Source organism: Typopeltis vanoorti, chromosome 16 (assembly GCF_054136105.1).
Source record: "Typopeltis vanoorti isolate ZY-2024b chromosome 16, IOZ_Tvanoo_1.0, whole genome shotgun sequence".
NCBI classification, from domain to species: Eukaryota; Metazoa; Arthropoda; class Arachnida; order Uropygi; family Thelyphonidae; genus Typopeltis; species Typopeltis vanoorti.
Window position 1 is genome coordinate 13,276,360 of NC_143564.1, and position 25,818 is coordinate 13,302,177.

Here is a 25,818-nt window from a genome sequence, read left to right on the forward strand (position 1 = left end):
AAGTTATCTTCAGAATTTGTAATTATTATTTGGTCATCGGCAAAGAGGAGAGTGTTTACATTTACTGTAGGAGAAAGTTTAATTCCTTGATGTAAATTTTTATTCCATTTTATTATTATTTCATTTAAGTAGATATTAAAAAGAGTTGCTGAGAGGGGACATCCCTGTCGGACCCCTTGGTTTATCTCTCTCGTATATGATAGCTCGTGATTTAATCTTATTTGTATTTGATTATTTTCATATATCCTTGTGGTAGCTTTTAGGATATTATTTGGTATTTGTCTTTCTTTTAATATGTTAAATAATATGTTTCTTTTAACTGTCAAATGCTTTTTCAAAGTCAATAAATGCAATATGTGTTTCTGAATTGTATTCTCTTTTTTTTTCTATTATTAATTTTAGGCAAAAGGCAGGGTCGTCCTTTTCTAAATCCATTCTGTACTTCTAAAATAAAGTTTTCGGAATATTTCATTAGTTTGCTATTTAAGATTCTGCTATATATTTTGTAACAGGAATTTTGTATACTGATACCTCTATAGTTTTTAGGGTCGTCTCTATTACCTTTTTTGAAAAATAAGAATCACAATTGCTTTTTTCCATTCTATTGGGGGGGGGGATACCAGTTGAATAAATTTTATTTAAAAATAATAAGAGTCTTTTTTTGAATCTTGTTTCTGCATATTTATATAGTTCTGAACCTAGCATATCTTCTCCAGGTGATTTTCTGTTTCTTGTTTCTTTCAGGCTGATTTCTGATTCTTCTTTAGTTATTTCCTTTTTCATTTTCATTAATTGTTTGCCAGTTGTCATTTTTAAAATATTTGTCTGTCCACAATTCTGTGTATAATTTAGAAATTCTTCTAATTTCAATTCAGTGTTTAATTTTATGTTTTCTTTGGTATCTGCATTTAAGTGTTTCAAAATCTGATATACATTGGGTCTTATTTTATATAAATCATGTTCTAAATTAGAAACAAATTTGTTCCATGATTCTCTGTCTTTTTCTGACTTTCAGCTATGGCGCTTATTCTTTCATATTCTATTTCATCTTCTAATCTTTTAGAAGATGAAATAGAATATAAAAATAACCATTTGTGATAGGCTTCTTTTTTCTTTCTGATTATTTCTTTGATTGTATTATCCCAGATCTTCAGTTTTTTCTTTTTATTGAATTTTTTGGTCTTTCCTAAGCTTTCATTTGCTGCTGCATTTAGTATCATTTTTATATTAAGCCATTTTATTTCTATTTCTTCATTTTGTTTTATTTTATCTAGATATTGGTTAATTCTTTGTTCATATAGCCATTATACATTTGTGTCATTCAATAGTCTACTTTTATAAACAAATGTTTAAATTTTTCTTTCTGTTCTTGTTACTTGTAGCCATTTAGGTGGTAATCTTTATTTTATTTTAACAAGGAAGTGGTCACTGCTTATTTCATATCCTCTGTGAACTCTAACATCTAGTGAAAATTTTGATGTCTTTTCATTTAATATAAAGTAATCTAATATTGATTTCCATCCTCTTGTTGCCCAATGTTATATCTTCTTTTTACTTTATACTTTCGTTATTGATATATAATATACTAATATACTTCCCTAAGAATGCCTTACTTTAACTCCACCTAAGAATGCTTCCTTTTCGGACACTGGCAAATTTATTTTTTATTGCTGCGCCAGCCAGAGTCCTATAATATGAGCTTATTCAAAATTCAGGGAATATTCATAGGTTAATTGGCATTCATTCTAATACACACTAAATAGTACTGGTTCTAATTTCAGTCGTGGCCAATAATCTATTTTACTCTGATGCTCTCATTAAATTCCCTCCTGCTATGGTTCTAAATTTTTGCAAGTGGTAATTTGAATTCTCGTATCAAGCACCAATCAGGCATATACAACAAAACATATTTATTTGAACAAATTATACTTTACAGCTATAATTGGAATATGATACGATGCTTTTCAAAATCTCTTGCTAAGTTAGTTACTCAATGCTAATTTTACAAAACACTCACAGATCAAGTTGCTAACCATGCACAAACTATAAATCATTAAAACTAGCTAATTATGTTACTCAAAAATCAAACTCTTATTTCATGCTACATTAAATTACATCTCACAACCTGTTACTATTCTGATATAAATCATCTACAAAATTTCAAATTCACATATAATCTCAGTTACATGCAACTAAAGTTTCACTCTTGACATTCCTTTGTTTATCAGAATTACTCTATCTCAATTCAAAATCTTTATTGTAGTCCACTATGAATTGTCCACTTAATATGATCTAACACTAAATTCTGTCTCATTCAAACATACAGTAAAGGTCTCTACGTTACCCAATCTTTTTCTTTCGAAGGTCTGTTAACGGTCACGTGTAGTTTCGGGTCCTCCTTTGATCGGTTGCTTCCGCAATAGGCTTACGACTATGCCGTCCATTTTACATTCTTCCTGGACTCGAACTTCTCACTGCCTCGATACAGTGCATTTTCTGCTCCTACTTGAGTGGGACATCCCTCTCTCTCGTTCCTACTCCGTCCGCTAGTCAGGAATCCTCGAAGTGAAGTCGGGAACAACCAGAAAAAAGCCCCGCATTATCGCGCGCATTTGCTTATATTTTGTCCATTCTTTCCCATATGACCCTTCGTCTTCATGCCCCTAAAGTGATCCTCCAAGTCCTAGCTGCCGTTAGGTGCTGTATTCCAGGAATCCCGCTTATGTCATATTCCTCGTACGTTCTAGCTGGCGGCATTATGGCCGATACAAACATATGTAACTCGACCTTTGCACTTATACTCTTAACTTCTTTGGTGACTTATTAAGTTTAAGACAGCTTAATGGGACAAGATTATACTACAATTTCCTTAACAAAATTCATTAATCCTATAATCCTTCAGTTTAACTTTCAACTACAAGATTTTTCTAGTGCGTTTTACATGTTATTACAAAAATTCCTTTACAACAAAATTCAGAACTGTGTGCTGTCAACCAGGTACTATCTGAGTTAGCCAAATTCTTATGTTAGATTCTGAATAAATAATTTCTCAAAAAATCGCCCATTTAGGATCTAACACCAAGTATATTTATGTATGTCTTTATGTTTATAGAAGGAATTCATTATTTTTAGGTTATTATAAACTACAAAGTCGATCAATTTTTTACCATTCCTGTTTAGAGTATGTTCTCCATGTATTCCTATATTATTATTGATTTTCGTGTTTCCAATTCTTGCATTTAAGTCTCCTGCTAAACTTATGTAATCATTTTTATTTATTTTATTATATATGTTTTGTAGCTGATTATAAAAATCAATATTATCCTGTTCTCTTCCTTCTTCTGGGGCATATAAACCAATTATTGTTAAATAGCCTCTATCTATTTTTATTCTAGCTTCTATTATTCTTTCATTCCATAATTTATAATGTTTTAACTGTTTTGAAAGGGAGTTATGAATCCAAATCATGACTCCTGCTTGTGCTCTTTGGTCTCTGTCGACTCCACTGTATATCACATTAAAATTTTTGGTTCTCATAGTTCCTTTTAATTTCTTTTTTGTTTCAGTGATTACTACTATTTTAAAATTTCTTTCATTTAATAATTGGAAAGTAGAACAAAATCATGTTTCCCCTGGCACAAAAGGTTGGCACTAATGATAGAGGTAATGAGTGAGGGCAGATGCGAAGGAGTTGTTAGGCAAAGCAAATATGAAGAGCGAGAAAGTAAATATTGTCTCATGCCATGCTAAGATAGAGGTGAATTGAAAAGGAGGGCACTGATAGCAAACGAATCAATACACAGGTGTGCAGAAGGAATGATGTAGAGTTTGTAAACCTATCGCATGTGTTTGATGTAAAAAAGGATTTATATAAAGCTGACGTACTGCATCTGAATAGTTTTGGTGTTAGGTGTAGAGAGAGCTTTGTTTACTGAGCATGCTGAAGTGCATATTCAGGAAAACTTAAGCAATTAGGATAGATGCAGATGAATGTGTGTGTGTGTGTGAAGGCACCCATGAAGCAAGTGAATGTGAGAATGACCAACAAATGGAGAATCTAGTCTATCAAGCTAAAATATTGAATAGGATAGTAAATTCAGGAAGTGAATGTGGTTGAGGATCTAAAGGGATACTGCAGTTTCTATATACTAATACCAGAACTATCAGTAACAAGAGGAATCAGTTTTTGGCATTGATTAGTGCACTTTGCCAAACGTTATAGGCATTAGTGAGGCTTGGCTAACAGCAGATGATGTTACAGGGATAGCATGTGAAAAGTTTAGCATTTTCAGGGAAGATAGGATGGCAGGAGGGGTACTGCTGATGATTAGCAGATAAATTGCAGCCAAAAAGAATAGGAGAAGAGGCAGCAGGATAGCTGTTCATTTGAAGTAGTCTGGTGTGAGATGAAGTAGTTTGGGGTGCTTAAGGGTCAAAGCTGTATAACTGAGAGGAGACCTCCACATAACCTCTAAAGGAATGCGGAGAACCGACCAGGGCTTCTGACTTAATGTCCAATCCTCACCTTCTCGTGGTGTACCCTGTTGGTATCTATCAGGATACTGAACGAACAAGGATGGGCTGGCAATTTGGGGCCGACCAAATTGTATTCTTATTGGTTAAAAAAAAAACAAAATTAAAAATTAAAAAAAAAAATAAAAAATGATGGTACAACATGACAAAATTTCATGCGGGCATTGCCCAGTTAAACAAGGGCACGTTGTTTTCGCCAGGGAACCAGGGCAAACAGTGAAAACTCAGCTACTGGAACAAATCTGAAAACACACCCCAACTCAACATCACCAAAGTTAAAGATCGGTACTATCAACATTAGAAGCCTGAATGGCAAAGAAATGGAGCTAGCTGAGGAATTAGGTAAGTACCAGAGCGACATAATAGGGGTGACTGAAACAAAAAAGACAAAAACTGGTGAGATATTTCTGAGCAATACATACAAAATGTTATATTCAGGCAATGACAATCAAGGAAAATAAGGAGTAGCCATAGTATTCAACACAAAATATGAGGCTAATCTTCTTGAATGGCAGGCAGTCTCGAGTAGAGTGATGTGGGCAAATATGAGAATGGGGAACTGGACAATGAGACTTATTTGTGCCTATGGTCCCACAGAAGGTTCTACTAAGGTAGAAGTGGAGGAATTTTTTGATTCTTTAGAAAAAGCAACTGACACAATGAAAAAGGAAAAGCCGGTCCTTGTTGGGTACCTGAATAGTAGAGTAGGAAATGATTGTCAGACATACAAAAATATTTTGGGAAAATTTGGAGAAAAGAGCAAAGCTAATAATAATGGCAAATACCTGTTGGATTTCTGCTCAGGACATGGACTGGTTATTACTAACACCATGTTCCAACATAAAAATGTGCACAAATTCACATGGAGAAAAGAGGCAAGGAATAAGAAAAGTCTTATTGACTATGTTATTGTTGATAGTGATGTTTTTCTCCCTGGTGCAGGACACCAGAGTGTACAGAGGATTTGAAATTGGAAGTGATCACTATTTAGTCTTGAGGAGGATAAAATTGAATTTCATATTGAAAAGAATAACATGTAAGAAAGTTTTAAAGCGAATAAAAGTTGAGCAGCTCTCAGATGTGAACTGTAGACTAAAATACACAAAGATTATTGAAGAAAAAATGAAAGAGTTTGAGAACAGGAATCAAACCTTGGAGATTCAGTGGCAAACTCTGAAGAAAACATTGACTGATTCTACCATGAGTGCATGTGGTGAGGTTGTCTGCAAGGATAAAAAAATCAGAACTCCCTGGTGGACACAGGACGTTAAAGAGGCAGTGAAGGAAAAGAAGAAAGCATATCAAAAGTTCCTGTCAAATAAGTCAGCTTGTGCTCTTAGAGAATATAGAGACAAATGCAAGAATACTAAACACTGTGTAAAACTAGCTAAACAAAAGTCATGGGAGGACTTTGGCAAGAATATTGAAAATAAATATCAAGAAGGTGGCAAAATATTCTGGAGGTTGTTGAAGAAGCTTAGGAATGGAGGAAAGAGTGCTGTAAAAGGAGTTAGAGATGATAAAGGTGACATGAAAACAGAAGAAAAAGATATCCTTGAAGTATGGAGTAATTACTTTGAAAAACTGCTAAATGAAACAAGCAGTGATGACAGCACAGTGGTAAAAAACACTGACCAGGCATGCAGTCAGGAATACTTTTCCATACTTGAAGTAGAAAAAGCCATCAAAGGCTTGAAATGTGGAATGGCAGGAGTAGATGATATTCGACCAGAAATGCTGAAGTATGATGGTATAAAAGTCTTATGAACGAATTCCCGATGATTGGAGTAGAGCTCTCATAGTACCCATATATAAAAAGGGAAATAAAACTGAATGTGAGAATTACAGATTTATTTCCCTACTGAGTGTTCCTGGCAAGATCTATGCAAGTATACTTGAGAAACGGTTGAGAAGAATTGTGGAAGAAAAGCTTGGTGAAGAACAAGCTTGGTGGATTCAAGCCAAATAGAGGCTGTCAGGATCAGATCTTCACTTTACGACAAATTGTCGAGAAAGCATGGGAATATAACAAAGATCTGTACTTAAGTTTTGTCAATTTGGAAAAGGCATATGACAAGGTGCCAAGAGAGAAGCTATTCAATACGCTGCAGTTATATGGTGTCAATGGGGCATAATATCAAGCAATACTTAGTCTTTATTTGAGTTGTAAGTCAGCAGTTAGAATTGAAGGAAATACAGGAAGATGGTTTAATGTTAAATCTGGTGTGAGACAAGGATGTACATTATCCCCTCTGTTATTCATTATCTATATGGATCACATTATGAAGGAAAGTGGTATTAAACATGATATCAGAATTGGAGATGTTAATGTCAGCTCTTTGCTTTATGCGGATGATGTTATACTTCTAAATAAATCTGCTACAAGTCTGCAAGATTCTCTGATTAAATTGAATAACTGTTTTAATAGATATGGTATGAAGGTCAGCAATAAAAAGACAAAGACAATGAAAATAGGCAGAATCATTGAAAATGTCAACTGTGTTGTGAATGGAGAACCTGTGGAACAAGTAAAACATTTCAGCTACTTAGGCACGATTTTTACTGAAGATGGTAAATTAATATAGAAATAGACAACAGAATCAGCAAAGCTGGTATGGTGGGAAGTCAATTGAATAAATTCATATGGAATAAGAGAGAAATTAATCGGAACACTAAATTAGCTGTATACAAGACATTGTTCAAACCAGTTTTAACTTATGGATCTGAGAGCTGGGTCAGAAGTAAAGCACTTGACCAAAGACTGGAGACTGCAGATATGAGAGTCCTGAGAAAGATTAGAGGCGTGAATAGATGGCATCAATGGTAATATCATATTAAAAACGAGGATATTAGGAAAGAACTTGATATTGTCAGCATCCAGGAATGCATTAGTAGAGCTAATCTCAGGTGGTATGGTCACTTAAATAGAATGGGAGAGAAAAGATTAGCAAAACAAGTGTTCTCTGCCAGGTTGGCAGGAAAACGACCCAGAGGAAGACCAAGATATAGGTGGATTGATACGGTACAAAGTGCCTTAGACGATAGAAATATAAGATCTGGTAATGTTGGCGTCTTGACAAGTAACAGACTGATTTGGAGGAAAATTGTAGATAGGAAGTTAGTAATGATGTAATTTTTTCATGTAGTACTATCATATCCTGTACACCCCTTGAGGGTACATGGCAGGAATTTGATGATGATGATGATAATTGGTCTAATTCTATTTCTTTATATGCTATTCCTCTTACATTCCAGTTTGCTATGTGTATTATATTTTGTCGTTTCCATTTATGTTTTACCTTTTCCATTCCAGGGTCATTTCTCATAGATTCAATCCGATTATCATTTTCTGTCAGCTTACAAGCAGAATTATGTTCTCCATGTCAGGGGACTAGCCTGATGATGGAATAGTTCAGTGGTAGGGCTGCTACCTTAAGATTTCTGAACTAGTCTTCTTCTGAATTTAAACCCATAGGAGGAAGGGGTATATTGAAGGGGGGGAAAGAGTAGATTATAAAAGAATTATAGTAAGGTTTATAGAGAGGTCATAGTTGTATGGCCATGAATGAAAATACTCCATGGCCCTCGAGTACTCTAATAGCATAAGGATCATAAAATAAGAAGAGTTGGCTGATAAGGCCTTATAGGAAAGATTAAAGTAAGTGGATCTTCCTCATATTAGAAGAAGGAGAGGATAGATCCAGCTTGGGGTCCTTGGGAGTGCTGCTTCCCTTACAATCAAGATGATTGCCCCTTATTGCCCTGTTGCTTTACTAGTCCTTATTCAGTATATTTGGACCACCCCACCATATACACACACACGCGCGTGCACACACACACATGGTGGGCTCCCCTATCCGCCACCCAGGGGATGTTCTCTCTCTCTCTTGGGGTTACAGGGTCACCCGAGTCGAAGGAAGAAAGACAGTTTCTGAGCTGGTTTGAAGGAAGTATATAGATTGAATTTGCAAAGAATCCATGCTATTTGTTCTGATGTTCCTGTTCATCTCTAATTCCTTTTACAGCAATGTTTCTTCCATTTCTGAGCTTTTTCAACAGCCCCCAGAATATTTTGCCGCCTACCTGATATTATTTTCTATCTTCTTGCCAAAATCTTCCCATGACTTTTGTTTAGCTAGTTTTACATAGTGTTTACCTGTGTTACATTTGTCTCTGTATTCTCTAAGAGTTCAAGCTGACTTATTAGCCTGAAACTTTCGATATGCTTTCTTCTCTTCCTTTAGTGCCAGATTTACCATAGTTTTTAAATTTGATGTGCCGTTTATGTTCCTTTTTTTTTGGATAGGAATTGTGTGTCCTGTTTCACTTCTATAGAGCAACTTACATGTGCAGTATACTGTATGGGTGGAGTATGCTATATTCATTGCACTTGTAATTTGCCCTGTATAGGTGAAACAGAATGCAAAATTCCTAAGGGAAATGCCACTGTAAGTTCTTATTCACTATGATTACACACACACACACACATGCACACAAACTTACCTCTCTGTTTAAAGATCACTCCACTTACCACCCTTTGGACTATGATCCTACCAACACACACATCACAGCCCTCTACAGGCTTTTTAAAAAGGTTACCACCTGGCCTGTGGAAATTGCAAATAAACTTAACCCATACAATTCCAGACCCCTAGATATATGGGCCTGCCTAAAATCTACACACAAACTACCCAAACACTTGAGTCAAATTTTTTACCCAAAATATACATGGCAAATTACAACACCTTTTTACACATCACAAGTTCTGCCCACTTTTAGGCCAGTATAGAAAACCTAACACTCCAACACCATGCCCTGACATAATGGGTCAGTTTTGATGTATCTGCTCTATTCGCTGATGTTCCTCTGAAAGACACCGTAGACCTTATCAAAGAACAGTTTATTTCCTCCCAATATCTCAACCTTCTTTAAGTTCACCATGAACTCAGGCTGTTTCATTTGCATAGAAAATTCTCCAAACAAATAGAGGGGACAGCCATGGGATGTCCACTTTCTTATCCCCCAGCAAACTGCTTCATGGAAACCTTTGAAGATAAAGCCTTAACCTTTGTCCCACACAGATCTACAATTTGGCTACACTGTGCTGATAATGTGTTCTCCATTTGGCCAGATGACTTTGAGGCTCTTAACACTTTCCTAGACATCTTAATAACCAGCACATCAAGATTCAAATTCAACTTGGGAAAAAAAATCTCCCCTTCCTTAATACCTTAATTACATGTCAGCCTTTTTTTTTTATGTTGCTCCCACCCACAAAGGTTATTTACAAACATATAGCACATTTGTACTGTGGGTGAGCTAATGATTTATTTTTATTTTTATCACTTTCATATATTTTTTTTGGTATTTTTAATTTTTTTTTACATAGTCCAGAAACCTACTTAGAGACCACACATGGAACTTTTTTATGCCCTCCAATAAGCAGGGGGTGGTCTCACACCTGGCGATGATATTCACTCCCACCTAAAGGCACTCTCCCTCAATCACAAACATCCATTTCCACTGTGGATTTCGAACTCATGGCCTATCGATTGGAGAATGGTTACACTAAGCACTTGGCCAACCAGGCCAGCAAATAGCAAACTATAAAAAATTTAATGTAATAATAATCCCTGAGGGATTATTATTATTATTACGTGACATCTCCAGGGAATCCAAGGACTCATCGAGGGAGGTGCCCTCGATGAGTCCTTGGGGAGGGCACCTACAGGTGCCCTCCCCAAGGACTCATCGAGGATACCTCCCTCATCGAGGGAGGGCACCTACAGGTGCCCTCCCTCGATGAGGGAGGTATCCTTGGCATTCTCAGTTTACAGAAACCCATAGGCATATTCATTCACTAAAGGTCCTTCCTTCCTCCTCTCCAACAATATGGGTTTATTGAAACTCTGTTCAATAGGACAAAATTGATTAGCTCTACACAATAATGCCTTGCCGCTGAACTTGAACACATCCACAGCCCCTTCTTAGCCGATGGTTACAATCCCCCACCAAATATAAAGAATATTAAAATCCCCAAAACAACTCTTCCTTTCTTCCTCTCTTCCTCCAGAACAGACTACACCAAAAATCTATTACCATCCAGTATATCTGAGGCACATCTGAAAAACAGAGAAAAATCCTAAAAAGATACAACCTTGTAACTGCTTACAGCCCATATAAAAAAATTGGAATCCCTTATTCACTCTCCCTAAAGACCAGCCACAGTCCCTAGACCTACCATGTGTTTGTCAGGTTCCATTGCAATTGTAAGCTGACCTGTTATGGCCAAACAGGCAGGACAGCCAACATCAGAATCAACAAACACAAAGACTACATCCAGTTTCACCTTCATAGCCACTTGGTGCTTGCTGACCATGCCTTAGATATCCATCACAAGATACAATGGAAAAAGGCCACTCTACTCCACAGGAGCAAATTCAAATATGAGAGCGGCTTTCCTGGAATGTGTCTCAGCCTTAAGGAACTATCCGAGCCTCAATGAATTTGATTGTATGAAACTCTCAAATCTGGTTTCTTTTTTTTTTTCATAATTACACACTGATCAGTATTCATTATTGAAAAAATTTGTGAGCTACTACTGTGTTATAGTAAAACTCCAGTTTAATATAAACTGAAATAATTACCCGGCATTTCACTCTTCATATGAAGGTCATCATCTGGTGTATACACGTATATACAAAGAATAAAGCTATGTTACAATCCACATAGGTTGCTAAAGTCACACTACTTTGATCAACCATCCTAATCTAAATAGTAATGGTGGCATAAAAATTCAGTTGCTCACATTCAGCCCATAAAGTTCTCCAACTGTAAGCAATAATTTCAGCCCTTATTGGCCACCAACAATACTGTTTTGTTCTAATTTATCTGTGAGTAATTATGTGAGAGCACATTGCTCTCTAGCTTAATATATCTCTTAATGATTTTTTCACCTGCGGTAAGGCCAGTAACGTTAACAGTTGACCAACTATTTTTTTTTTTCCAACATAGATGGCGCCTAATTAGGACTTTAGTCTTTGTGTTGCCTTGCAACACAAAGACTCTCTGAAGATGCTGGATATAATACCAGTGAAATATCAGTAATAAATTAATAAAGAGTAATTGTTTTCTTATAAGTCTGTGTTCTCATCAATACCATTAAAAATAAAGTAACAGTTGACCAACTTAGTGTGACTTTAGCATACTACATAGATAATAACATAGCTTGTTTCTTTGTACATTTGTACTTTGTCCAGATGATGACCTCAATATGAAGGTTGAAACATTGGGTGATTATTTTGGTTTATATTACACTGAAGTTTTACTTCAGTAGTTGTTTCCATAATTTTTTAATAATCAATGCCTCAAATCTGGAAATCCCTCATCCTTAGGACTTTATTCCAACAGCCAAGAACACCCATGCCAGCTCACTAAAGGACTCTATTTAGGACTTGAAACTTACCTTTATTGTTTTTGCATCAGTCATACATAACCTATGTAGTGCCTGCATACAAATATCCATTTCTTCATTGTTCCATGATGAAGGCAATTTTACTTTGGAAGAAGTAATTAAAAGTTTTTTCTAATTAATATATATTATATGTTGTTAATTTCCTTAAGTAATACCCCGTATAGTTTTTTTTAACTCTTTAATTATCATGTCAATGTCTCTTAAAATTTAGATGAATCAATCAATCATTTTAAGTTTATCTGAGATCCATATTTATTTTTATATATTTCTCTTCATCTCTATTTAAGGAGGTTAGTTATTTATGTGGCAAATTTTTTTTTTATTTTATTGACAGAGGAATTTTGGAAACACTAAGCCTTATGAAATTGGATTTAGTTAATTTCACCATCCAGCAGTTCCGTCCTTATATACAACATCATTCCATTGAATATGAACGGACAAAATTTCAAGAATTTTTAGAAAACCAATCCAGTAAGTTTTTAGTAAATTAATTGCAGCAGTTTTTAAATTGCAGTCAGTCCTTTACTTACTATGGGATTCCAATTCCAGTGATCCTGTTGCGTATCGAAAAAGTCATGAGTACTGTACTGTACTGTAATAAATAATGAAGCATTTAGTGTACACTGCTTTTCTGCACTTTACCATTAAATTAATCAGTCAGAAACACATGGAGCAAGACAGTAATTCTTCAAAGCACTTGCTTTGTTTTATTAATTGGATGATTCATCAGAAATTCAGGAATTGCAACAAAACATCTGATGATGGTTTGCCACATGCATAATTTGTAGAAAGTTTAGGCCCATCTTTGGGAGTGAAGTAACAGTAGCATTGGATTTCTTTAAAAATATGTACATTATGCCCAACGGCACAGTTTACCTTTTCTTTTCCAGATAAATTTCTTTATGGCTAGCAATTGTGGATCACATCATTCATTCTGTTTCTTTTGCTAAATATTCCTTGTTGGAATCCATTTCCTCAAACAACTGAATTGCCTTATTAACAGAGTGTATCTGTCAATTTTTTTAGTGTCAACTTTTTTCTTTTTTTTTTTTTTTGGAGGGGGGGGGGTTGACTTCTTCTTTCTGTTCTTATGCTTTTTCTCTCTTTTTTTTTTTTTTTCTGCAACTTACTGTGCATCTAGCTCTGTAAGGTCTTTATTTTATAGCTGTTCTTCCATGCCTTCCACTTACTACTGTACATCATCAACCTCAAACTGCAGCTGTTTATCTGGCAGTATTATCTGATCACCAGTCTCTTGTAAGGCTTGTCTTTGTTGAATCCTGTGAATGTATGAACATGTATTTTTAGCAGCTTCTTCCAAACACCCTTCACACACTTTGCTATTACCTCACTTCATACTTCATATACATTTGTGTACATTGCAAGATATTATATTCCTTTCCAAAGTCTTTGAGGGGTTTCTCACCCTAAGTAGTAGTAAGAGCCTAAGCAAAGAATTTCTTAAATAAATGTCTTGAAGGTAGTAATTAGTTTGTCCATGAGTTATAGGAATGAGGTGATGTTTGGTAAACATGCTAATGGAATGGTTTCCATAAGTATGCCTACAATGTAAGTTGAGGACTGTGACTGCATTTGATAAACTTTTAATACTATAAGTGGTTAATCTAATTTTTTTTCCTCTTTCAGATTTTCTTGCATTAAATTTGAGTTATATTCTCTGTCTTTGTTTGAAAATGTTAATACATTATTTTGTGTACGTGTGCAGGTGTATCTTATATATATATTATTAATATTATATATATATTAATGCAGAACATATTAAATAAGACCAATCCTAAGGATCACATTTTGGTAATAGGAGATCTCAATGCAAGAATTGGCAATAAACCATATAAACCAAACATAGGACCTATCAGAGAACTTAACTGTAATAGAAATGGAAATAGATTAAGAGATTTTACTATAAGCAATAACCTTAAAATAATGAACACCTTCTTCAAACATAAAGACATCCACAGATACACCTGGGAAGCAAGAGACACAAGAAGCATTATTGATTACATAATCAGCAATATCGAAATGTCAGAAATGATAATAGATACAAGAGTATACAGAGGATCTTTACCTTTTAATTGGAAAAATAAAATGGGGACCAAGATGGAAAACAACAAAAAAGCACAAGGAAAGTAGAAATTTTGAATCTTTCAAAGTTAGACTTTTGGATGACAGTAGTATTAAAGACTTGTACCAAAAAAGAATAAAGAACTGGATGACAAGTATAAAACAAAATCAGAACATAGAAGAAGAATGGTCAAACCTAAAAACCATAATGACAAAAGCTGCAAAAGAAAGTTTAGGAACAAAGAAAAAGTGGAAAAGAAAGAGAGGCCTTAGGGACTGGGATGATGAAATTAAATGCATTATTGAAGAAAAGAAAAAAGCATATAAAAACTGACTCAACCTAAAAACAATAGAATCAAAAATCGAATACAACAGAAAAAAAGCAAAAGCAGCATGCAGGAGAATAAACAGAAACAGATGGAACAATTTTGTAACAAAATTAGAGAGAGGCTGTACACTCAAAAGACCTAATGCATATAAAATCCTCAAAGATCTAAGCAATGAAACCAGACAAAAAGCAGATATTAATACCATTAAAATAGAAACATGGCAAAATTACTGTTTTGAATGTTTTCATCATATCAAGATCTATGGTATGATGAAAACATTCAAAACAGAAAACTACCCTTTGTAAACATCTCTGATAACTTGGAAAACATCACTCTAGTAGAATTAACAGAAGCATCAACCAAAGCAAAAACAGGAAAGGCTCCAGGAGAAGACAATATAAACTTGGAACTTATCAAATATGCAGGACTTGAATTCTCACTCAGGTTACTTAACTTTTATAATATGATCTGGAAAGAAGGAAAATGCCCACAAGATTGGACCAAAGCAATAGTTATTCCCATCTACAAAAAAGGACACAAATCTGATTGTAACAATTATCGTGGAATCAGCTTACTTAGTACCTGTTATAAAGTATATGCAAAAATCTTAGCATGTAAACTTAAACGTATAGTAGACCTAAAATTAATAGAAGAGCAAAATGGATTCAGAAAAGGCAGGTCTTGCATAGACTATGCATTTACGTTAAAATTATTAATTGAAAAACACAGAGAAATGAACATAGAAACACACATAGCTTTTATAGATTACACCAAAGCATTTGATAAAATTATCAGGAAAAAACTATGGGAAATCCTAGAAGAATATGAAATACCAAACCAATTCTTTAGAGCCTTATATAATATATATCAAGATAATATAATATCTGTGAAGTACAATAATTCAACATTAAGCTGGAAACCAATAAATCGAGGAGTACGTCAGGGTTGCCCTCTCTCACTGGTTTTATTTAATATATACATAGATAAAATCATAAAAGAATGGAAGATAACTAATGAAGGAGGATTCAAGATAAACCGTAACACCAGATTAGCTACTCTTCTTTTTGCTGATGACCAAATAATCCTTGGAAATAATGAAGATGAACTACAAAAATCATTATGCAGTCTAAATAATCTGATAAAAACATATGGTATGGAAATATTATTATTATTATTATTATTATTATTCAGGCCTCCAAGGGGTCAAAAGACTCATCGAGGGAGGTCCTTTCTAAGACATAAAGTCTGTCAAGACTCATCGAGGGGAGGTCCCCCCCTGAGAAACACAAAGTTTATCATACCACTCCTTAAACCCACTGACCATTCTCGCTCCCACCACTCCATCAGGCAATGCATTCCACGGCTCAACCACCCTCCACACAAAGAAACCACTCCTTACCCTCTTGCTCACAGTTTCCTTTCGTAACTTCCAGGGATGGCCTCTTGTCATCACTCCTTCCCGCTGATCAACCAAGCGAAAGAACTCCCCAGTGTCAACCCTGTAACCACCTCTCAACAGTTTAAAAGTCTCAATCATATCACCTCTCCTTCTTCTATCCACCAAACTCTGCAGTCCACATTCTCTCAGCCGATCCTCATAACTATCCTTGTACAGTCCTGAAACCATCTTTGTCATCCGTCTTTGTATCCTTTCCACAGTTAATTTATCCCCTTCAAATCCTGGGGACCAAATCTGAGAACAATAGTCCAAGTGTGGTCTGATCAGAGACTTATACAACGGAATGATAACCCTCTTATCTCTGCAGGTCAGTGTCCTTCTCATAATAGCAGCAATCCTCTGTGTTACCTTCACCACCTTTGCAATATGTCCCCTAAACTTCAGGTTTCTATCAATCATCAACCCCAGATCTCTTGTCTCCCCTACTTCCTCCAGTATAACTCCTCCCATAGAGTATGCAGCATCCCATCGATGTTTCCCAAACCTCAAGACCTTACATTTTGCTGCATTAAACTGACACCCCCATTCATTTGCCCACCTATCTAGCTTATTTAAATCCTCTTGCAGGGCTACCACATCTGCACTATTACTAATAATGCTTCCAAGCTTCGCATCATCCGCAAACAACTGAATATCCCCCTGCAATCCACTGGCTATGGCATTGATATAAAGGTTAAACAATATAGGTCCTAGTACTGAGCCCTGTGGGACCCCACTTGTAACCCTCTGCCTCCTGGAAACTGCTCCACCATACACAACTCTCTGATACCTATCAGACAGCCAATCCTGAATCCAGTTGACCAATCTGACATCCAGACCCATGTGCTGCAACTTAAATATCAGCTTATCATGTGGCACCCTGTCAAATGCCTTCGCCAAGTCTAAGAAAATTGCAGTATATGCCTTTCCCTCATCTAATGCTCTTGTAACTTTATTATAAAAGGCTAGCATATTGCTAAAACAAGAGCGTCCTTTCACAAATCCATGTTGATTCTCACAGATAACATTACCCTCATCTGCCCAATGCTGTACACGGTCCCTCACTACTTTCTCCAAGATCTTAACAACTACTGATGACACACAGACTGGCCTATAATTAGACACTTCCAGTCTGTTACCACCCTTATGCAATGGCACTATCTTACCTTCCTTCCATTCCCTGGGCACCTTTGCCAAAGCCAGACTTTCATTGAAAAGCCACGTTAAAGGTATTGCCAATTCCCTAGCACATTCTCTCAAAACTCGTGGCGAAATACCATCCAGTCCCACAGCTTTACTGACATCCAGAGTACTCAGTATCTGAAACACACTCTCCTCCTGTACCTCCAGACCTTGTACCAGTCCTGTCCCTCTAGCATTAAAACTGACTCCTCTAGGATGAAATACTCCAATAAAGTGTTCATTGAACAATTCCACTATGTCCTCTGCATCAGTCACTCTATTCCCATTTTTATCCCACAATATCATTCTTCCACAGTCATTTCTCCTCCTACTGGCCACATAGCTAAAAAATTCCCTAGGATTTTCTTTGGATCTTAGGGCCAATCTCCTCTCATATTCCAGTTTTGCTTTCCTTACCACACGAGTCACTCTTCTGGCCTGTGTCTTATATTCCTCATGCATCTCTTCACCTGTCTCCTTATATCTCTTCCATAGCCTCTTTTTCGCATGCAATTCCTGTTTAATATTGTTTGTCATCCACTTTACTCCAAATTGCGCCCTCTTCTTCACTCGTGGTATACAACTTAACATTGCTGATAACAAATATTCTTTCACAATTTCCCACGCACTGGTGATATCCCTGCCTTCCAATTCCTCCCTCCATGAAACTTCCCGAAGTTGACGTCTAAGACTATTATAATCACCTGCCTTATAATTCCACATAAGTTCCCGTCTCTTTGATACTCCTGCATGTCTATTCATATCAACAGACAAAACAAAAGTCATGGCCTTCAAAGGTGCTAATCCAATAAGAAGCAAAATAGTAATAAACAACAAAATAATAGAGCAATTAAATACATTCAAATATTTAGGTTGCACAATGTCATATGAAAATGAAGCTGATATAGAACCAACGATATCAAACTTTTTAAAAGTAACAGGCATTATTAATAAAATTTTTAAACCCAATTATGTACAAAAACACACATGAATAAGAATCTACAATACAGTTGCTAAACCAACCTTACTTTATGGCAGTGAGATATGGACAATAAAAAAAGCAGATGAAAGAAGAATTGAATCATCCAAAATGAAATTTCTGCACAGAACTGAAGGAGTCACAATAATGGACAAAATGAAAAGCAGCAAAATCAGAAAAAAACTTGGAATTACAACCTCCCTAAATGAAACTGATTTGCTATAGAGAAAAATGGAAAGAACACATACTAAGAATGAATAGAAGCAGAATACCTAAACAAATTATAAATTACCACCCAAAAGGTACTCGATGCAGAGGAAGACCCTTAAAAAGATGGAATTGAGTCCGGAACAGGCCACTTGGCCTATAAGCCTGGAAAGGAAGAAGAAGAAGATTAATATTATATGTAATGTTTAGTTTTAAGATGGTAAATATATGGATGTGGTGTAATGCTTCTGTGCTAAGTAGGCATCCTTCCATCAAATATACAGTTAAATGAAATAAGCATGTAAATGATGTTTTAAGAACAAAATAGGACAGAGCAGTATTTGCTGGCTTTGTGCCATAACAGCTATACGTCATTAAAAGGAGAGGTAACACCATGAGGAGAAGATTGCTATCAATTGATCACCATTTCTGTATCATTAGAGAAGTAGTATTTTGTATTGTTATTAATATTATGCAGTTGAATATATAAATATTTTGCTCAAAGTTATGATTGATTGCATTAATGCTGAATGAATTTAAAGAAAAAATGCTAGGCACTGGGTGAGTGAACCTCCTTCAGTGAGTTTTATGACCTCATAGAGATACATAGTTAATGCAGTTGAATTGCAAACGTTAATATAGGGAATTTCTCATTTAACAAACTAGTGATTAAGTTATTAAGTTCTGCCCAAATTTATAGTAGTTTCAGGACTACTATAGAGGAATACTTTTCTCATTTGAAAAGACATTTCTGTTCATCATTGATGAGACAAGTCTCATTACAGATGATAGGCCAATTCAAATATGACTTTGACTTAGCAGATTTTTTGGTGCATGTAGCATAAAATACATCCTGCTACTTTCTGGATGTAAAATACCCAGTTTTTACCTTAGTATACCTTCAGTTTTTCATGAGAAAAGCTACCAATTTCTTCTGGAGAATTATTATTATTATTATTATTATTATTATTATCATCAGACCTCCATGGAATCCAGTAACTCATCATGGGAGGTCCCACTATTACCTACACAGTTTATCATTCCATGCCTTAAATATATTCACTATCTCTGCATTCATAACACTCAATCAATGTATTCCAATCACTTCCAACTCTGCATTCAAAAAATCTGCTCCTCATCCCCTTGTTCACATCCTCTTTATACAGCTTCCACAAATGGCCTCTTGTTTTCTGTTTGTTCTTTTCCATTCTGTGTAAAACATCAGCTACATTAATCTGGTAACAACCCCTTCATAAATTATATGTCTCAGTCATACTCTAGTCCTCATATCCACCAGTCTCTGCAATATACATTTCCTCCACCTGTCTTCATATGAGACATTCCAGTCATCAGAAACCACCTTAGTCAATCATCTCTGGACCTTTTCCAATATCTCCTCATCCTTTTGAAAACCAGGTGACCAAATTTGTGCACAATGGTCCATATATTATGGCCTAATCAAAGCCTTATATAGTGAAACCATAACATCCTGTCTTCTCCACATTAGTGTCCTCTGCTTCATTGCCATAATCCATTGTCCTGTCTTCATGATTCTAGCAATTTTTTCCTGAAATTTTAGGTCATTATTCACAATCACTCCCAGATCCCTTATCTCCACCACTTCCTCCAAGATATTGCCACCAATTGTATTCTCTGCATTCCATCTTTGCTTCACAAATTTAAAAATTTACACCTTGAAACATTGAACTGGCAACCCCAATTACTTATCCATATAACTAGCATATTGAAGTCCTCCACAACATGGGCTTCATTTCTGATTGTTCTCCTCAACTTTGCATCATCTGCAAACTGAATATCACTATTCAGACCCCTCCCAATATCATTAACATACAAGTTGAACAGCATTGGCCCTAAAAGACCCTTGGGGTACTTTTAGGGCCACTAGTAACTTTCCTCCTCTGGCATATCGCTCCTCCATACACAACTTGCTGATGCCTATCAGACAGCAATCCCTTATACCAACATACCTACTATCCAATTCCATGCTTTCCAATTTAATCATCAGCTTATCATATGGTAGTCTATCAAAGGTCTTCACAACTAAATATGCCACTGTGTATGCATCACCTTTATCAAATGCATTGGTCACCTTGTTGTTATTATTATTATTGTTATTTAACAAAATAATACAAATAAGATTAAATCACGAGCTATCATATACGAGAGAGATAAACCAAGGGGTCCGACAGGGATGTCTCCTCTCAGCAACTCTTTTTATTATCTACTTAAATGAAATAATAATAAAATAGAATAAAAATTTACATCAAGGAATTAAACTTTCTCCTAGAGTAAACTTAAACACTCCTCTTTGCTGACGACCAAATAATAATTACAAATTCTGAAGATAACTTACAGAATGCTATTTTAGATCTAAATGAGATATCCAAAGATTATGGTATGATAATATCAACAGAAAAATCAAAAACTATGGCCTTTAAAGGACAAGATCCAGCAAGAACTAAAATAGTAATAGATAATAAGATCTTAGAACAAGTGAATTCATTTAACTACCTAGGATGTATGATCACATATGAAAATTAAAAAGATATAAACATAAAAATTGCAAAATATTTAAAAATAACAGGTGTAATTAACTCTATATTTAAACCAAACCTAGTTCAAAAACAAACCAGACTAAAAGTATACAATATACCAGCCCTACCAGTCTTAATGTATGGAAGCGAAATCTGGACAATAAAACAAAGATTAACAACAGCAGAAATGAAGTTTATGAGGAAAAATTGCAAAGTATACCCTATTTGATCACAAAAGAAACGAAGAAATTATGAAAGTATTAAACCAAGAACCAGTAATAGAAAAAATTAAAAAAATATAAACATAAATGGATGGAACACGTTTGAAGAATGAAAACAGAAAGATTACCAAAACAAGCCTTAAAGTACAAGCCATTAGGAAAAAGAAAACCAGGACGTCCTCTTAAACGATTCAACGATGACTTCTAAGGCCAGAACAGGCCATGCTAGGCCTAAATCCTTGATACGCATGATGATGATTATTATTTGATACTTCCAGGAGTCCGAAGACTCATTAAGGGAGGTCACATGCTCTACAGCTCTGTCTCCGCCACTCAATCCACCAACTGACCGCAACTACACCAAATGGCATCGACCGCCGACCACTACCACCACTAGTATATCTCTTATATGCCTCACAGCATTAAAATGAATGCTGCTGTTATCAACCCAGTCTTGGTCCTGACTAACTTCTCCAATACTTTAACGACAACTCCAGACACACAGATTGATCTATAATTTGAAGTTTAATCTTATCGCCTCCTTTATGAATCAACATCTTTACTCTCTTTCTACTCCTTTGAAACTTGGTCCAGTGCAAGATCATGCTAAAAAGGTATGTCAAAAGTGTTGTTAACTCTGTAACATTCCTTCAAAACACGTGGTGATATATTGTCAAGCTCTTTGACCTTATTAACCTCAAGTTTACTAGATTTCTCATATACCTCCTGTTTGCTCAACATGAGTACCTCTACCTCCATTCTTCCCACTGTATTCCTCTACATGGTATCATATTCACAAGAATTAAATATCTGTACAAAATGCTTATTAAACATCTCGACTGTATCCTCTGCAGTTGTTGTCATTCTACCATTTTCAATAACTAGTATCATCTTTCCATAATTATTCTATTGGGTACATATTGAAAAAACTTTGGGATTCTTTTTAGCCTTGTGAGCTAACCATCGCTCATAATGCCCTTTGGCCATCCTTGCCAAGTGAGAGAGGCATCTGTCACCTGCTCTTTATATACTTCATGCAACTGGTTATTACCACTCATCATATGCTGTTTCCAAATGCATTCTTCTTCTGGATTGCACGCCTTACCTCTTCATTCATCTATTTCACACCTGTGCTTTGATATTGCCTCCACTAGATAGTTCTTGGGTAAGGTCCAAGCAGCATTGATATCCTTTCCATCCAGTTCCTCATTTCATGTTATTGCTGCAAGCTCTCTCCTAAGCTTCTCATAATCACCAGCCTTATAATTCCATATATATCCTTTTCTAACAGAAGTCTTCACATGGTTAGCCACCCTCCAAGTGATCACATTATCACTCTCACCAACTGGTGGAAGACTTGACACCCCATTTATAATATCATCGTCATCTGATGAGATGATGATGTTATAAATGGGGTGTCAAGTCTTCAAGATCAGATCCAAGACCCTTGATCCCCTCTGTTGTATCCTCTATTGCATACTGCCTTAGGTAGTTGTCTCTCAAAAATTCCTTCTCTTTGCACCTAGCCACCATCTCTTAATTCCAATCTATATTATCATAATTGAAATCACCCATAATGAGCAATCTTTTCTTATTTACCAGGCAAATTTGCCAGTACATTTCCTTTTCACTGCTTTCCATATTACTAAGTCTACAGCAATATCCAGCTAAATATTTCATCCTGTCCACCTCTATCTCACACAATACTGTGCCTCAAAACCAGTGGCGGCTTGTGGCTTGAAATCATGGGGGTGCTGTAACTTTCAAAATATACATGCACACTGTAAGTACAGTGTAATATCAAAATTATGGTAAAAATTAAAAAAAAAAATAAACATGAAAAAATATTGTTTATTATCGATAAAATTATACAGTTTGGTATAATTCAAAATTACTTAAAAATAAAATCCATTATGATAACCCCAATAATCTTCTAAAATAAAAACTATAACAAATGTTATGTCTTTAATTGTAATGTCCAAATATTTAAAGATTATTTAGACGGAGTAAACACGATAAGCACTACGAACACTACCATTGGCACAAACTGCATATAAATAACAGTGGAACTGCATGACGGACAGTGCCGCATTACGCTAATAGCTTGCATCTCACTATGATGTGCATATGCTTGAGCACGTAACAATTTGACACTGTGGTAAACACAGTGCTGCTAGTGTCCTTCGCCCTCCTAAGATGGATTTTTATTATTTTTTATACAAAATAAGAGAATTGTATAGGATTGTTGATGATAAAATTAAATATTACAAGCAAATATAAATAAATTAATAAATATATTTATATATCAAGAAGAATTGGGGATGCTGCAGTTCTGCAGTGCCTATGCATGAGCTGCCCCTGCTCAAAACTACTCCCATTGTTTGCCACTTGTATCTCTACTTTAAATGGGCATAACTCCTCTGCTACCATTAGCAGCACTCCTCCTCCTCCTCCCTTTTTTCTCTGCTTGTCTTCATGAAAAATATCATAATCCTCCATCTCTATTCCTGTTTGGATATCATCCTTATTCAACTAAATTCTAAATAAATATTCTAAATAAATAAATAAATCATCAAACTAAGTTTCACTTATTCTGATGATTTATGGGCAAATATACCTGGTCAATGTAACAATTTTACTTCCCTTATTTCAGATACTTCTCACTTCGGTGTAAAAACGTAATAGACTATTTCTGACATTATAACAAGTTCTATTTACACCACTTTGAAGATGTGTCTCCTCAATACCCTCCTTCGTCTCTTTTTCTATATAACTACCAATCCTACTCTTCCCAAACCCAAATGCTCCCCTCTCATCCTAGGCCATCTCTGTCCTCTCTTGCCCACTCACACATTTACTTTTGAATCCACCAACCATGTTTTTCATACAGTGATCCTCTGTCCACACTGAATATCCCTATTTCCTATGTCGTTGTTGCATTCCTACCTTCTCATCTTCTTCACTGTTGCTACTCACTTCTCCCTTTACAAGCTTTCTTACTCTTTCCTTGCTCTTTCACATCACCTTCCTTCCAGCAACAATCTCTGAAGCTGATTCACACCAAAGCCATTTAAATGTAATCCGTCTTCCTTATACAGTTCTGTTCATCCTACAGATTCACAAAATGCACCTTTCTTCTCACATAGCTATGCTAATATAGCATTCATGAATTTTGCCTCAACTCATCACTGTCATGCCTGAGCAACACACTGACTACCTTTCCTACCACACTGTTATCCTTTACTCTCCTCAACAACCTCCTTATATCCAGTCTGATATCTGATATTCTTCTTGTTCCCCATCCAAATCATTTATCCCTACTACTACTACCACCAACCCTTTTTGCTCTGTTATTCCTCCTGTCCAATGTCTCAATCACTCTACCCATTCTGCCTCCAGGAAAACAAATCTATGCATCTTCTCATTCACTATACCTCTAATAACTGAATCTCCATACACGGTTACTCTTGAATCATTGATTACCACTTTCAAATGACCACCTTTCCTTTCATTCTTCATCCTTCCATACATATCTGCAATTATCTTCATTTCAACATGTATACACTTAATCTCTTGCCTCATCATCACTATCTCTGCTTTCATGTCTGGATCCACAGAAGGAAACTCCCTAGAAGACACTTTAAGAATTTCTGACTCAATGATAATAGGCACCCCAGGTGTATTTTCATACATCATGGAACTAGTATTATTATTATCAAGATGCAGATGACTATCAAAAGTATTATGAATAATCTGAGTGGATGTAGAAAACTCAAGTTGTTAGAGCAATGAACTAAACCTTGACTATCTTCACTTAGCCTTTATACTTGGAAATGAGGTGGAATGTTGGAATGTAAATTGATTCATCAGTGGTAAGACTGGGCTGTTTATTATGTAGATTTAAAGTGATACTTGAATGCATTCTATCAGAAGATACATTATCTGTTGTCATCATCTGTGATAATAGAGGTAATTCTATATCAGTTACTGTGTCTTCTCTGGATCGTGATCCTTCCAACATTACACAACACCTAACATTGGAAAATGATTTCTGTGTTACACCAGTGTTTATACATGAATTAGGAGGGGATACTTAAGGTAATGGAGAAGTAAGCAGAGAGAACTTTGATCTTCTTTCTCTTGTGATCAGCACTGCCTCCTCAATATCCTGAAGTACCTCTGTGGTGATTAGGTCTATGGGTCTTGTCTTCACCTCTTCCTTTATACATTTACCTTTTGAGTCACAAGGAAATATTTTCTTAGGCCTTCCTCTTTTCTGTCTTCTTAACGGGAGCAACTCTTCCCCATGTTGTTTTTGTTTTTGTTTTATTCCAGCAAACGGCAAGGCCTGTGCCCCAAAGCTAAGATCACATTCTTCCTGAAGATGAGAGCATGTGTAGCCTGATCCAGCATTGATAAGACTGAGTATTTTTAATTTGATGTGAAGAACAAGCAACAAGTGATATGGGAAGTTCTTCAAATGATACCAGGGCACCTGGTTTAATAACTTGTACTGAGTCCTGTGGGATATAACTGTAGAACAAAAAACTAATGCTTGATTATCGACACTAGGCTCTGATGCTGTATGGTGAGATTGAGCATCAAATAACCTAACAATACCAGAAATTGATAGCTGATATGCAACTGGAGTAAACATATGACATTGAGATGGATCATCAGAATATACCAGCACATTTTCTGTTGATGTCACCTGTTCCATCAACCTAGGTGGCACTAGTTGACATTTTGTATTCATACCCAGTTGCAGTTCTTCTGCAATCATCACTGGTGCTAATAACCTTTACTGATGCATTCTAC

General features: G+C 35.8%; 1 protein-coding gene across 2 annotated transcripts in view; it reads left to right on the forward strand.

Annotated features, from left to right (window-relative positions):
* The window catches only part of LOC150097854 (T-complex protein 11-like protein 1), a 202,108-nt gene that overhangs the window by 54,293 nt on the left and 121,997 nt on the right, over positions 1-25,818 (forward strand). For both annotated transcript variants that reach the window (XM_090406253.1, XM_090406251.1), the window contains exon 6: positions 12,342-12,478. In XM_090406253.1, the coding sequence (XP_090262379.1) occupies positions 12,342-12,478 (137 nt within the window). The remainder of the gene's footprint in view (positions 1-12,341; positions 12,479-25,818) is intronic.